We start from the raw sequence: 15,923 nt of genomic DNA, 5'->3' as shown, positions 1-15,923 counted from the left end.
TGATTAAAAAAATGTGGAAATTTACAAAGCTAGAAGTAGATCATATATATTGAATTTAAATATAACTGAATTTGACTTCACATATATATGGCATGTGTGCAGAAACTGTATTATGAAGATTGTTCATCTTATTCCTCACTTTTATACCCAGGATAAATTTGAGATAAATTTTACTATTTAATCTAGTCACTCGACACTTCATTTGAATTTGGATACTACCACATACTATGACATGTAATGACAAAGCTTGGGGTAGCTTCGCTTGGCTCAGAACCCAAACTTGTTATATAAAAAGTAAGACAGACTCAAATCAGAGGAAGAATGTGGGCTTCATTTAAAAGTTTTCTTTGACAATGCAGAAAGAACACATGGGGAAAAAATGTTGTAATAATCCCTTTTTTCTGGTGTTTTACTTTCTTAGAAAAACCAAGCCCACCGGAAAAACTTGGAGTAACAGGTGTATCCAGAGATAGTGTTTCCCTGACCTGGCTGAAGCCAGAACACGATGGTGGAAGCAGGATTGTACACTATGTTGTTGAAGCACTAGAAAAGGGACAGAAAAATTGGGTGAGATGTGCGGTGGTCAAGTCAACCCATCATATTGTTTCTGGTCTGAGAGAGAACTCTGAATACTTTTTCCGGGTGTCTGCTGAAAATCAAGCTGGTCTGAGCGACCCAAGAGAGCTTCTGCTTCCTGTTCTTATTAAGGAACAACTAGGTATGTCTAATTTTACGTAGAAGCAAAATTTCAGATGGTTTTTGTTGATTTCATTTTTAGAGACCCTTTTTCACCTTCATCTACTGTATGCTTATTTTTCAGAACCACCTGAAATTGATATGAAGAATTTCCCAAGTCATACTGTATACGTGAGAGCTGGTTCAAACCTTAAAGTTGATATTCCAATTTCTGGAAAACCACTGCCCAAAGTGACCTTATCAAAAGATGGTGTCCCCCTAAAGGCAACCATGAGATTTAATACTGAAGTTACTGCTGAGAACCTGACCATCAATCTCAAAGAAAGCGTTACCACTGATGCTGGAAGATACGAGATCACTGCTGCCAACTCCAGTGGAACAACCAAAGCTTTCCTTAACATCATTGTACTGGACAGGCCTGGTCCCCCAACTGGCCCTGTTGTTATTAGCAATATAACAGAAGAAAGTGTGACTCTCAAATGGGAGCCACCAAAGTATGATGGTGGAAGTCAAGTTACTAATTACATTGTACTCAAGAGAGAGACAAGTACGGCAGTATGGACTGAAGTGTCTACAACAGTTGCAAGGACCACGATTAAAATCATGAAGCTGACCACAGGAGAAGAATACCAATTCCGCATCAAGGCAGAAAATCGCTTCGGCATCAGCGATCACATAGATTCAGCGTGTGTGCTTGTCAAACTACCATACAGTAAGTTGCAAACTTTTTAAGGATCCCAGGTTTTTATTTACAAAAATATTTTAAGTGTCTGTATTAACCTAAGGGATTTCTCTCTTCTGTAGCAACACCTGGACCACCATCTACACCATGGGTCACTAATGTTACTCGAGAAAGCATCACCGTGGGCTGGCATGAACCAGTGTCCAATGGAGGCAGTCCAGTTATTGGCTATCACCTGGAAATGAAAGACAGAAACAGTATTTTATGGCAAAAAGCCAACAAATTGGTCATCCGCACAACTCATTTCAAAGTCACAACAATCAGTGCTGGACTTATTTATGAATTCAGAGTATATGCAGAAAATGCTGCTGGTATTGGAAAACCCAGCCATCCTTCTGAGCCAGTCCTAGCCATTGATGCCTGTGGTATGTATTTTTCATGGGGAGGAGGATTCAGACTACTTAAAAATGCAACTCTTATTTCTGCAAAGCAAAATAATGTTGACGCAAGTTCCACTGACTTGCCTTCTCTTCTTACCACAGAGCCTCCAAGAAATGTCCGTATCACCGATATTTCAAAGAACTCTGTCAGCCTCTCATGGCAACAACCAGCTTTTGATGGAGGAAGCAAGATAACAGGCTACATTGTTGAGAGACGAGACCTCCCAGATGGCCGATGGACCAAGGCCAGCTTCACCAATGTTATCGAGACTCAATTTGTCGTTTCTGGCTTAACACAGAATTCCCAGTATGAATTCCGTGTCTTTGCAAGGAATGCCGTTGGTTCAGTCAGCAATCCATCTGAGGTTGTAGGCCCCATTACGTGCATTGATTCTTATGGTAAGCATTTTTAGAACTTTGAATCCCAAAAGCAATTTAACTCAATGTTTGTCCATACTTTTTCTAGTCCTGATCTATAGAATATCTTTTACTATGCACCTTAATTAGATATTTAGAAGAAAGTATGTACAACAGCTGGGAGTCTCAGGAGAATTCCTTAGTATCTCCTGCTCTTTTAACTGTGAAATGTGAGATTTGGACAACAGGATATCTAAAGTCCCTTCCAAATTCAACTTGTTAAATGCTTGGTATGAGCTGCTACTTTCCCTTTTCTATTTTAAACTATCATAGTCAATAATTAAAACCATGGTTGAATGCACAGAAAATATTACCCTTAAATAAGTAAAAAACTAAACAGAGGCGTTAACAATAATAGTATTAGCAGTAGCTAAAATTTGCTGGGTATTTTTCATGAATTCTCTCCCTTAATTTTAACAACCCTAACATTGGCCCATTCTACAGAACAGGAACTGAGGTTCAGAGCACTTATGTAACTTCCCTAACATGGAGAAGCTCATTAGTGTAGAGTGGGAATTCAAAGAGACTCCAGGACTCTATGTTGTTGTCATTCCAAAAAAACCATACTTGGCCATTCTGGAAAACAGGAACACATTCAACTTCATAGCAGTTTCAAAATTAAAATTTCTTGAGGCTTAGGTATCCTGTGATACCTTGTCTAAAAGTTCCCTGTGTTCAAGGAGTCTCTCTGGTGTCCAGGCAGAAGTATCCGCTCCTGTTCTCATGCTCAGAATCGCAGGGCTGCTCTTTATGAATCAGGCTTTGTGGACACTGTTGTGAGACTGTGAAACAAGTCAAATTTAGTTCTGTTTCTCAAAAGTTCTAAGCAGCCTGGCAGAAAATCTGTCCAGTGACATATAGAGCTCTGTGAGTAAAGAATTCAGACTTCAAGAGTCCGACTTGAACGACCCAAAGTTGGATGTCAGTGAACTGCAAAGGGAAAACTAGAATAGGAGATAGTCCGAGGAAAAGAAAGGAGAACCTAGGATGAGACAAAATGTATAATGCAGCTTCTTCGAGGATGTTCTCACTACCGTATCCCATTCTGTCCCAGAAATTAAACACCTGATAGACTTTAAAATACATTTCAAAGGCACTGAAGTGCCTGTGTGATTACTACAGTGTCACCGAAGGACAGAGCTTCCTCACAACCTATATTTCCCATCTGGATAGAAGCCTGGCTTCCAAAATTTAAATGTTTAAAATAATAAATATATAAAATTAGAACTATTATATACTTAGATATTACTTAGTAAAAGCCAATGACATTGCTTTGATGTTGCAATTATTTTTTTCCATCCTTATGATCTTTTAAATATTTCTCATCTGTTTTTCCCACAGGTGGACCTGTAATTGATTTGCCTCTAGAATATACAGAGGTTGTGAAATACAGAGCAGGTACATCAGTAAAGCTCAGAGCTGGCATTTCTGGCAAACCTGAGCCTACAATTGAGTGGTATAAAGATGATAAAGAGTTACAAACCAATGCACTGGTGTGTGTCGAAAATACCACCGACCTTGCATCTATACTCATCAAAGATGCAAGTCGCCTGAATAGTGGAAGCTATGAACTAAAACTAAGGAATGCCATGGGCTCAGCCTCGGCCACCATCAGAGTACAGATCCTTGGTAGGTGCTGCTGATAGGCCAATGTCATATTTTGGTTGCCTAGAACTTAGCAATTTTAAATTAGTAGTTTTTTAAAAAGTACTGACTGACATATTGTTTTATTCTTTCATTCACAGACAAACCAGGACCTCCAGGTGGTCCCATTGAATTTAAGACGGTCACTGCTGAAAAAATAACCCTTCTCTGGCACCCTCCAGTGGATGATGGTGGTGCAAAAATCACTCACTACATCGTGGAAAAACGTGAGACAAGCCGCGTAGTGTGGTCTATGGTGTCTGAAAATTTGGAAGAGTGCATCATAACCACCACCAAAATTATCAAAGGAAATGAATACATCTTCCGGGTTCGAGCCGTAAACAAATATGGAATTGGGGATCCACTGGAATCTGACCCCGTGGTAGCAAAGAATGCCTTTGGTGAGACATGAGTTCATCAGCAAACTGAAATCGAATGTTTGAAATTTTTCAAATGAATTACTCTGCTAACTTGTATGTTTTCTCAGAATGATTTTCTTAGAATGTTTTATTTTGTCTCACATCTCCCCTCACTGTCATCTTTGTCACAAGGGAAAGGATAGTCAGTGCAACTACTACACTATACTCTTGCATAGGATTTGAAGATTGAAAGGTAGAATTTATCAGTGATGTCAATCCTTCAAACTCATTTTTTCCTTTTTCTTTCTAAATAGTTACTCCTGGGCCTCCAGGCATACCAGAGGTAACCAAGATTACCAAGAATTCAATGACTGTTGTCTGGAGCAGGCCAGTTGCAGATGGTGGCAGTGAAGTAAGCGGCTATTTCCTTGAGAAAAGAGACAAGAAGAGTCTAGCATGGTTTAAAGTCTTAAAGGAGACTATCCGTGACACCAGAGAGAAAGTGACCGGACTAACGGAAAACAGTGACTACCAATACCGAGTTTGTGCTGTAAATGCTGCTGGTCAGGGTCCATTTTCTGAACCATCTGACTTCTACAAAGCTGCCGATCCAATCGGTAAGTGCTCATCAATGCAGCATCTTCACCTATGTCTCCTTCATGTCCCTAAATTGTACATGACCATGTAATCACTGAGTGTAATTCTGGTCATTCCAGACCCTCCAGGCCCACCAGCTAAGATAAGAGTCGCAGATTCAACCAAATCCTCTATCACTCTTGGCTGGAGTAAACCCGTCTATGATGGAGGCAGTGCTGTTACTGGATACGTTGTTGCGATGAGACAAGGAGAGGAAGAGGAATGGACTATTGTCTCTACCAAGGGAGAAGTCAGAACCACAGAATATGTGGTATCGAACCTGACACCTGGAGTCAACTACTACTTCCAGGTATCTGCTGTAAACTGTGCTGGACAAGGAGAACCTATAGAAATGACTGAACCTGTGCAAGCTAAAGATATACTTGGTATGTACCTACTCGTATTGTTGTGTGTGTGTGTGTTTTTGTTTTTTTTTAATGAGAGTGCGTCTAGGAAATCATTCATTTTCTTGCTTTAAAATTCAAAATTTATGTCCATTTTACGTCTACAGAGGAACCAGAGATTGACCTAGATGTGGCTCTCAGAACCTCTGTTATAGCTAAAGCTGGTGAAGACGTACAAGTGTTGATTCCCTTCAAAGGCAGACCTCCACCTACTGTCACATGGAGAAAAGATGAGAAGAATCTTGGCAGTGATGCCAGATACAACATTCAGAACACTGATTCATCTTCATTACTCATCATTCCTCAAGTCACTCGCAATGATACAGGGAAATATATTCTCACAATAGAAAATGGCGTTGGTCAAGCAAAGTCTTCCACTGTGAGTGTTAAAGTGCTGGATACACCAGCTGCCTGCCAGAAACTACAGGTGAAACATGTTTCTCGAGGCACAGTCACTCTGTTCTGGGATCCTCCTCTCATTGACGGAGGATCTCCCATAATCAATTATGTCATTGAAAAGAGGGATGCCACCAAGAGAACATGGTCTTCAGTGTCACACAAATGTACCAGTACAACCTTTAAGATAACAGATTTGTCAGAGAAAACTCCATTCTTCTTCAGAGTTCTTGCAGAAAATGAAATTGGAGTTGGGGAGCCCTGTGAAACTACTGAGCCAGTGAAGGCTGCTGAAGTCCCAGCTCCTATCCGTGATCTTTCCGTGAAAGACTCGACAAAGACATCTGTCACCCTGAGCTGGACCAAGCCTGACTTTGATGGTGGTAGCATCATCACAGAATATGTTGTGGAAAGGAAAGGGAAAGGTGAACAAACATGGTCACATGCCGGCACAAGTAAGACCTGTGAAATTGAAGTTACCCAACTTAAGGAACAGTCAGTCCTGGAATTCAGAGTATCTGCCAAAAATGAGAAAGGACTCAGTGATGCTGTTACTATTGGGCCAATTACAGTGAAAGAACTTGTGATTACACCTGAAGTTGACCTGTCAGATATCCCTGGGGCACAGATCGCTGTGAGAATTGGGCATAATGTACACCTCGAATTGCCTTATAAAGGAAAACCCAAACCATCTATCAGTTGGCTGAAAGATGGTTTGCCACTGAAAGAAACCGAGCATGTTCGTTTCAGTAAAACCGAAAACAAAATTACTTTGAGTATTAAGAACGTCAAGAAAGAAAACGGAGGGAAATACACCCTTATTCTCGATAATGCTGTCTGTAGAAATGCCTATCCCATTACAATCATCACACTTGGCCCACCGTCCAAGCCCAAAGGGCCCATTCGATTTGATGAAATCAAGGCTGACAGTGTCATCATGTCCTGGGATGTGCCTGAAGATGACGGAGGAGGAGAAATTACCTGTTACAGCATTGAGAAGCGGGAAACTTCACAAACTAATTGGAAGATGGTGTGTTCAAGTGTTGCCCGGACAACTTTCAAAGTTCCTAATCTGGTCAAAGATGCTGAATACCAGTTTAGGGTTAGGGCGGAAAATAGATACGGAGTCAGCGAGCCACTTGTCTCAAACATTATTGTGGCGAAACACCAGTTCAGGATTCCTGGCCCCCCAGGAAAGCCAGTTGTATACAACGTGACTTCTGATGGCATGTCACTAACTTGGGACGCTCCAGTTTATGATGGTGGTTCAGAAGTTACTGGATTCCATGTTGAAAAGAAAGAAAGAAATAGCATCCTCTGGCAAAGAGTTAATACATCACCAATATCTGGAAGAGAATATAGAGTTACGGGACTCATGGAAGGCCTAGATTACCAGTTCCGTGTATATGCTGAAAATTCTGCTGGCCTAAGCTCGCCCAGTGACCCAAGCAAATTTACTTTAGCTGTTTCTCCAGTAGGTAAGTAACTGAATATTTCTGGAATATATCTAATTCAGCAACTGAATATCCTACTACAAACACACACTGCTTTTCTTCCACTTATCTGCTCCTCACCTATCTTCTGTCCACTCTCGAGAGCTAGTTGAGTAAAGCAAAGGGAATGATTTTAAGTCAGTCTAATTCTTTCAAGTTCTTTTTAAAGCTTAGCTACAAAAAAAAAATATGAAATTAAAATTAGCTTGGGGGATTTATTTATTTTTTTCTTCCACTGTGAATGAATTGATGATAAAAATGGATTACAGAAATGATAGAGTTAATTTCCATACTTTTTCAGACCCTCCTGGCACTCCTGACTACATTGATGTCACCCGGGAAACCATCACACTTAAATGGAACCCACCCCTGCGTGACGGGGGCAGTAAGATTGTGGCCTACAGCATTGAGAAACGGCAAGGAAGCGATCGCTGGGTCAGATGCAACTTTACTGACGTCAGTGAATGTCAGTACACAGTCACAGGACTTAGTCCTGGGGACCGATACGAGTTCAGAATAATTGCAAGAAATGCCGTCGGTACCATAAGTCCGCCTTCACAGTCTTCTGGCATTATCATGACAAGAGACGAAAATGGTGAGCATTTCCAACTGATCGCCAAACACGCTTAAGAGCAGTCACTTTTTTTTTTTTTTGACAGAGATCACAAGTAGACAGTGAGGCAGACAGAGAGAAAGGAGGCAGGCTCCCCACAGAGCAGAGAGCCCAATATGGGACTCAATCCCAGGACCCTGAGATCATGACCTGAGCTGAAGGCAGAGGCTTGAACCCACTGAGCCACCCAGGCGTCCCAAGAGCAGTCACGTTTTTTAAAGATACCTTTGGCCCCGGTCTATAACAGGGGAACAAGAACACCATTTCATATAGATTTCCCAGGACTGCTATGTGGATGAATTAGATTTTCTACCTTTCAAATAAAAAGAAGGAAAAAAATTAACTAATTAGCATTGATTCTTTTTAGCATGGTTATTGTTTCACTCTGTTGCCATATAAATAGCATGCAAATGGGAAGGAGTTTTGAGTTTTGTAATTCCAGTCCTTTATAATAAAAACACTCTCAAGAATAACTGTCCAGCTTTTCTGAAGTTACTAAAATACAGCACACCCCTGTGGTACAGTCCTCCCCTTGCTTGAGTGCAGCTGATGACCTCCTACAAGAACTTGTTTGAATATACAGCAGCATTAGGAAGTAAATGATCTATAAATATCTTCTAATTACAAATGGCAATGCAAGATTAATAACACGATAGACATAAAAAGGGGATGACTTCGTAGCATGCAGATGTCCTGCCCCATAATCTCGATTCTCAATTCTCAATCCTGCTTTCACAACAAGCTTTGGTAACACAGGATATACATTACCATTCCAGGCTTTAGGATATGGTGCTAATGAAAAACATGCTTACGTTTTTATCTAGCCAAACTAACGCATATTATTTCTATATCTTTTATAGTTCCACCAACTGTAGAGTTTGGCCCTGAGTACTTTGATGGTCTCATTATTAAGTCTGGAGAGAGCCTCAGAATTAAAGCTTTGGTGCAGGGACGGCCAGTACCTCGAGTAACTTGGTTCAAAGATGGAGTAGAAATTGAAAAGAAGATGAATATGGAAATAACTGATGTCCTAGGATCCACCAGCCTTTTTGTTAGAGATGCTACCCGGGACCATCGTGGTGTATATTGTGTGGAAGCCAAAAATGCATCTGGCTCCTCAAAAGCAGAAATTACGGTGAAAGTACAAGGTACTTGTGAAACAACTTCTTAATCTTATAATTTATAGGACTTGGGTTAGAGACATGCCTGATTGTACTTTAAGGGGCAAGGAAAAATTAACTCTGGAACCTTTTCTTACAGACACACCAGGAAAAGTAGTTGGGCCAATAAGATTCACCAATATCACTGGCGAGAAGGTGACCCTGTGGTGGGATGCTCCTGTCAATGACGGCTGTGCTCCCGTCACTCACTACATCATTGAGAAACGGGAAACCAGCAGACTTTCTTGGGCACTAATTGAAGATAACTGCCAGGCCCACAGCTATACTGCCACCAAACTAATAAATGGCAATGAATACCAATTCCGTGTTTCTGCAGTTAACAAGTTTGGTGTTGGGAGGCCGCTTGATTCTGATCCAGTAGTTGCTCAAATACAATACAGTAAGTATCTGTTGTTTTTCTAAGGGGTACCATGTCGTAAGATTAACTTCCAATCCACATGTCTAATTTGTCTTAATTTTACAGCTGTTCCTGATGCCCCCGGCACTCCAGAACCTAGTAATGTAACCGGCAATAGCATTACCCTGACATGGGCGAGGCCAGAATCAGATGGTGGCAACGAAATTCAACAATACATCCTTGAAAGGAGAGAAAAGAAAAGCACACGATGGGTAAAAGTGATCAGCAAACGACCAATCTCTGAGACGAGATTCAAAGTCACTGGTCTGATAGAGGGCAATGAGTATGAATTCCACGTCATGGCTGAAAATGCAGCAGGAGTGGGACCTGCAAGTGGTATCTCAAGACTAATCAAATGTCGAGAGCCGGTCAGCCCACCAAGTGCTCCCACTGTGGTCAAGGTGACCGACACGTCCAAGACAACCGTGAGCTTAGAATGGTCTAAGCCAGTGTTTGATGGCGGCATGGAAATAATTGGATATATCATTGAAATGTGCAAAGCTGACTTAGGAGACTGGCAAAAGGTAAATGCAGAGGCGTGTGTGAAAATGAGATACACAGTCACTGACCTGCAAGCAGGTGAAGAATACAAATTCCGGGTTAGTGCTATCAACGGTGCCGGAAAAGGAGAGAGCTGCGAAGTGACCGGCGCAATTAAAGCAGTTGACCGATTAGCAGCTCCTGAGTTAGACATTGATGCAAACTTCAAGCAGACCCATATTGTTAGAGCTGGGGCCAGTATCCGCCTCTTCATTGCCTACCAGGGTAGACCGACTCCTACGGCTGTGTGGACCAAGTCTGACTCCAACCTGAGCATTCGGGCTGACATCCACACAACAGACTCCTTCAGCACCCTCACTGTGGAAAACTGCAACAGAAATGATGCAGGGAAATACACCCTTACCATAGAAAACAACAGTGGTAGTAAGTCAATCACATTCACTGTAAAGGTGCTAGACACTCCAGGCCCACCTGGCCCAATCACTTTCAAGGATGTGACCCGTGGATCTGTTACACTGATGTGGGATGCTCCTATCCTTGATGGGGGTGCCCGAATCCATCATTATGTGGTAGAAAAACGAGAAGCAAGTCGTCGTAGCTGGCAGGCTATCAGTGAAAAATGCACTCGTCAGATCCTCAAGGTCAGTGACCTGGCAGAAGGCGTTCCATACTATTTTCGTGTTTCTGCTGAAAATGAGTACGGTGTGGGTGAACCCTATGAAATGGCAGAACCGATCGTAGCCACAGAACAGCCCGCTCCACCTAAGAGACTTGACATCATTGACACGAGCAAATCGTCGGCAGTCTTAGCATGGCTTAAACCCGACCATGATGGAGGCAGCCGGATCACTGGCTACCTTCTCGAAATGAGACAAAAGGGATCTGACTTCTGGGTGGAGGCTGGTCGCACCAAACAGATGACTTTCACAGTGGAGCGCCTGGTTGAGAACACTGAATATGAATTCCGTGTGAAGGCTAAGAATGATGCTGGCTACAGCGAACCCAGGGAAGCCTTCTCCTCCGTCATCATCAAGGAGCCTCAAATTGAGCCCACTGCTGATCTCACTGGAATTACTAATCAGCTCATAACTTGCAAAGCAGGAAGCACATTTACCATTGATGTCCCAATCACTGGTCGTCCTGCTCCCAAAGTAACATGGAAGCTTGAAGAAATGAGACTTAAGGAGACAGATCGAGTGAGTATCACAACAACAAAAGACAGAACCACCCTGTCTGTGAAGGATAGCATGAGAGGTGACTCTGGAAGATACTTCTTGACCCTGGAAAATACAGCTGGTGTTAAAACATTTACCATCACAGTTGTGGTCATTGGAAGGCCAGGCCCAGTCACTGGCCCCATTGAGGTCTCATCTGTCTCGGCTGAATCGTGTGTTCTGTCATGGGCTGAACCTAAAGATGATGGAGGCACTGACATTACCAATTACATAGTTGAAAAGCGTGAATCGGGTACAACAGCTTGGCAGCTTGTCAATTCCAGCGTCAAGCGCACTCAGATTAAAGTCACTCATCTCACAAAATACATGGAATATTCTTTCCGGGTCAGTTCAGAGAACAGATTTGGTGTCAGCAAGCCTCTAGAATCAGCACCAGTAATTGCAGAGCATCCATTCGGTAAGAAAAATAAAAATATTTCAAACTTCATTATTAAGTATTTCCCCTGAATTTTATAAAATTGTATTCATATTTGATGCCTTTGTTTGTATTTAGTCCCGCCAAGTGCTCCTACCAGACCTGAAGTCTACCACGTGTCTGCCAATGCCATGTCCATTCGTTGGGAAGAACCTTACCATGATGGTGGCAGTAAAATCATTGGCTACTGGGTTGAGAAGAAAGAACGGAACACCATTCTTTGGGTGAAAGAAAACAAAGTGCCATGCTTAGAGTGCAACTACAAAGTGAGTGGTTTGGTAGAAGGTCTTGAATACCAGTTCAGAACATATGCACTCAATGCTGCAGGTGTTAGCAAAGCCAGTGAAGCTTCAAGACCTATGATGGCTCAAAACCCAGTTGGTATGTATCAAAATTGAATGGGTACATTAGTTTATCATCATCATCGACACTAGAATTCAGAGTTGTATTTTTTTTTAACTTGACTTTCGCATCCCTTCCAGATGCACCAGGAAGACCAGAGGTGACAGATGTCACAAGATCAACAGTGTCACTGATTTGGTCTGCCCCGGTTTATGATGGTGGCAGCAAGGTGGTGGGCTACATCGTAGAGCGTAAGCCCATCAGTGAGGTTGGAGATGGCCGCTGGCTAAAATGCAACTATACCATCGTATCCGACAATTTCTTCACTGTGACTGCTCTCAGTGAAGGAGACACTTATGAATTCCGTGTGTTGGCTAAGAATGCAGCAGGAGTAATTAGCAAAGGATCAGAATCCACAGGCCCTGTCACTTGCAGAGATGAATATGGTAATAATAATAATAATAATAAAATAATAATCAATGTACTCCTTTTAAATGATCACAATTTTTGTGAAAATAAATGGTCCTATATTTATTCATATCCATTCTGTCTATGATAGCTCCACCCAAAGCTGAACTGGATGCCAGATTACAGGGTGACCTGGTTACCATCAGAGCAGGCTCGGATCTCGTCCTCGATGCTGCAGTTGGTGGCAAACCTGAACCCAAAATTATCTGGACCAAAGGGGACAAGGAACTAGATCTCTGTGAAAAGGTCTCTTTGCAGTATACAGGCAAGCGTGCAACTGCTGTGATCAAGTTCTGTGACAGAAGTGACAGCGGAAAATACACATTAACAGTGAAGAATGCCAGTGGGACCAAGGCTGTGTCTGTCCTGGTCAAAGTTCTTGGTAAGCCTGTCAGATGTTCTTTTAGTTTGTACAGCATTTTCATGTGTGGGTAGAAAAAAAACATCTGAATCACTGCTTACCATTCACACCTGTTTCAGATTCCCCTGGCCCATGTGGAAAGCTCACTGTCAGCAGAGTGACAGAGGAAAAGTGCACTTTAGCCTGGAGCCTTCCTCAGGAAGATGGAGGGGCAGAAATAACTCACTACATCGTGGAAAGACGAGAGACTAGCAGACTCAACTGGGTGATCGTTGAAGGCGAATGCCCAACCCTGTCCCACGTTGTTACCAGACTCATCAAGAACAATGAATACATATTCCGAGTGCGGGCAGTGAACAAATATGGCCCTGGTGTGCCTATTGAATCAGAGCCAATTGTAGCCAGAAACTCATTCAGTGAGTATTAACACTCTGCAACAACTTGGTAGTTAAATATAATGGGATTGGGGGCAAGGGGGACTATCCTATCAATAGTGATTTTGTATAATTCTGACCATCCTCACTTTCATAAAAATATAAACAGCTATTCCATCACAACCGGGCATACCCGAAGAAGTTGGGGCCGGCAAAGAGCATATCATCATCCAGTGGACAAAACCTGAATCTGATGGTGGTAATGAGATCAACAACTATCTAGTAGACAAACGTGAGAAAAAGAGCCTGCGCTGGACACGTGTCAACAAAGACTACGTGGTATATGATACCAGGCTGAAGGTGACTGGCCTCATGGAAGGTTGTGATTACCAGTTCCGGGTCACCGCCGTGAACGCTGCTGGTAACAGTGAACCCAGCGAAGCTTCCAACTTTATCTCATGCCGAGAACCATCATGTGAGTTCTAAGAATCAGACACAAACCTAATGCCCATTAAAACCATGTTACAAATTTTCCAATATACCATTTTCAAGAACCTCTAGAATTTATGAATGATCTAGAAAAGCATATGCTTATTAGAGGGATCTTAAATATAGCTAGGCCAGAACATTTTAACCACTACTTCTGTTGATAAGTTGGCAGTTACATCGCTAAAAATTATCACAGTATTTTCCAGTCTATGAAAAAATAAATTATTTTACTACCAATATGAAAGAGATATATTTTGTGAATATTCCTAAGAATGGGAAAAATGTGGCATGTGATAATAATTACTAAAAAGAAAAAAGATGTCTTGTTTAAGAAGAGCATAAAGGTTAGTATTCTAACAAGTGCCTAACAAAATTGTCACAAGAGCTTCAAAAATAAGTGGCAAATCCTTGTACAGAGTTTGAGCCTGACTAAAAAGAATAAACCACTGTGACTGAATAGTGGAAGAAGAGGAAACCACTTTGCATACTCAGTAGAAACACAGAGGTGACAAGTGATACTAACCCTGTGGGAGCTGAGTGACTAAGGGATAGTGCCTGAGAACAGGTATTTTTAAGCAATGAGCGGAGCTAGAAGAATCCAACATATCTAGCCAAAGTAGCAGGAAGAAACCACTTACCTTTCCTAAGGAAATGTAATTTTTAAATAAAATATTAATGATGTTGATATATGAATAATAATGATATAGCATTCAGCGCTGTCCTATAAAATCAGAAGAGCCCAGTTATACAGATTATCTTGGTGAGTGTGGACAAAAAAAAAAATGCCTTACTCTTCTGGGGGTGGGAGAATCAGAAGAAAGGGAAGGTGACCACATACTTGTGGGTTAAGATGCAGAGATCATAAAGTGACTTGTATTTCTTATGGCCAGTAAGGATACAACTTAATGAATCCTTTTTTAAAAAATTTTAATCCTTTACTACACTATAGAAAGACCTTTTAAAATATTGACTTTAATAAATCACAGAGTTTTTTTTTTCCTTATAAACCTTATTAAAAGACCTTTTGAAATACTGGTGGTGGGGCGGGGAGAGTAATAATGCCTTTGTGAGTCTTGAAAACCAAAAATATAAACCCTCAAACCTTCCTTATTTGTATAATATGTGAACTCGCCCTTTTTAAATTCCATAGATACCCCTGGACCACCTTCTGCTCCAAGAGTTGTGGATACCACCAAGACCAGCATTAGTTTGGCATGGACCAAGCCCATGTATGATGGTGGCATTGACATCATAGGATACGTTCTTGAAATGCAAGAGAAAGACACTGATCACTGGTACCGAGTGCATACCAATGCCACAATAAGAAATACTGAATTCACTGTGCCAGAGCTTAAAATGGGCCAGAAATACTCCTTCAGGGTTGCTGCTGTGAATGCGAAGGGTATGAGTGAATACAGCGAATCAACTGCTGAAATTGAGCCCATGGAAAGACTAGGTATTTATAATAAAAGCTTTTAGGTGAATTTTTTCTCATTGCACCTATTCATAAATTAAGTTTTGACATTTGCTTTCCAGAAATACCAGACCTAGAGCTTGCCGATGATTTAAAGAAGACTGTGACCATCAGAGCTGGGGCCTCATTGCGCCTGATGGTGTCTGTATCTGGAAGACCACCTCCTGTCATCACATGGAGCAAGAAGGGCATTGACCTTGCAAACCGGGCCATTATTGACACCACTGACAGCTACTCTTTACTTATTGTGGACAAAGTTAACCGGTACGATGCTGGAAAATACACTATTGAAGCCGAAAATCAATCTGGCAAGAAATCAGCAACAGTCCTTGTTAAAGTATATGGTAAGTATTTGTCTTAAAATTGACTACACTCTAAGTAGATTTCTTAAAAAAAAAAAAAAAAAACCTTTGACCCAAGATTGATCACCTCTCTAGAGAGAAACCATGTTGAATACGTGTTCCTGAAAAACACAAAACAGATCTACCAACCAATCAGCAAATAAGTTTGAATCTTACATTCTACTTTTTTAGATACTCCTGGTCCCTGTCCTTCAGTGAGAGTTAAAGAAGTATCAAGAGATTCTGTAACCATTACCTGGGAAATTCCCACAATTGATGGTGGAGCTCCTGTCAACAATTACATTATTGAGAAACGTGAAGCTGCCATGAGAGCATTCAAAACAGTAACTACCAAATGCAGCAAGACACTTTACCGAATTTCCGGACTTGTAGAAGGAACTATGTACTATTTCCGAGTGTTGCCGGAAAATATTTATGGCATAGGGGAACCATGTGAAACATCTGATGCAGTTCTGGTCTCAGAAGTACCTCTGGTGCCTACAAAGCTAGAAGTGGTCGATGTCACCAAATCAACTGTCACTCTGGCCTGGGAAAAACCACTCTA

General features: G+C 41.6%; 1 protein-coding gene across 1 annotated transcript in view; it reads left to right on the top strand.

Annotated features, from left to right (window-relative positions):
* TTN (titin) overlaps positions 1 to 15,923 on the top strand; it is a 275,206-nt gene that overhangs the window by 238,817 nt on the left and 20,466 nt on the right. The window contains exons 277-297 of the mRNA XM_059395492.1: positions 422 to 718; positions 821 to 1,408; positions 1,501 to 1,803; positions 1,921 to 2,217; positions 3,577 to 3,864; positions 3,981 to 4,280; positions 4,553 to 4,855; positions 4,955 to 5,260; positions 5,386 to 7,152; positions 7,469 to 7,762; positions 8,641 to 8,928; positions 9,041 to 9,340; positions 9,425 to 11,491; positions 11,588 to 11,890; positions 11,992 to 12,297; positions 12,411 to 12,701; positions 12,800 to 13,096; positions 13,224 to 13,529; positions 14,694 to 14,999; positions 15,080 to 15,361; positions 15,551 to 15,919. Of these exons, the coding sequence (XP_059251475.1) occupies positions 422 to 718; positions 821 to 1,408; positions 1,501 to 1,803; positions 1,921 to 2,217; positions 3,577 to 3,864; positions 3,981 to 4,280; positions 4,553 to 4,855; positions 4,955 to 5,260; positions 5,386 to 7,152; positions 7,469 to 7,762; positions 8,641 to 8,928; positions 9,041 to 9,340; positions 9,425 to 11,491; positions 11,588 to 11,890; positions 11,992 to 12,297; positions 12,411 to 12,701; positions 12,800 to 13,096; positions 13,224 to 13,529; positions 14,694 to 14,999; positions 15,080 to 15,361; positions 15,551 to 15,919 (9,858 nt within the window). The remainder of the gene's footprint in view (positions 1 to 421; positions 719 to 820; positions 1,409 to 1,500; positions 1,804 to 1,920; positions 2,218 to 3,576; positions 3,865 to 3,980; positions 4,281 to 4,552; positions 4,856 to 4,954; positions 5,261 to 5,385; positions 7,153 to 7,468; positions 7,763 to 8,640; positions 8,929 to 9,040; positions 9,341 to 9,424; positions 11,492 to 11,587; positions 11,891 to 11,991; positions 12,298 to 12,410; positions 12,702 to 12,799; positions 13,097 to 13,223; positions 13,530 to 14,693; positions 15,000 to 15,079; positions 15,362 to 15,550; positions 15,920 to 15,923) is intronic.

Source organism: Mustela nigripes, chromosome 3, assembly GCF_022355385.1.
Source record: "Mustela nigripes isolate SB6536 chromosome 3, MUSNIG.SB6536, whole genome shotgun sequence".
Taxonomy (NCBI): Eukaryota; Metazoa; Chordata; class Mammalia; order Carnivora; family Mustelidae; genus Mustela; species Mustela nigripes.
This window is presented reverse-complemented; position numbering and strand designations above follow the sequence as displayed.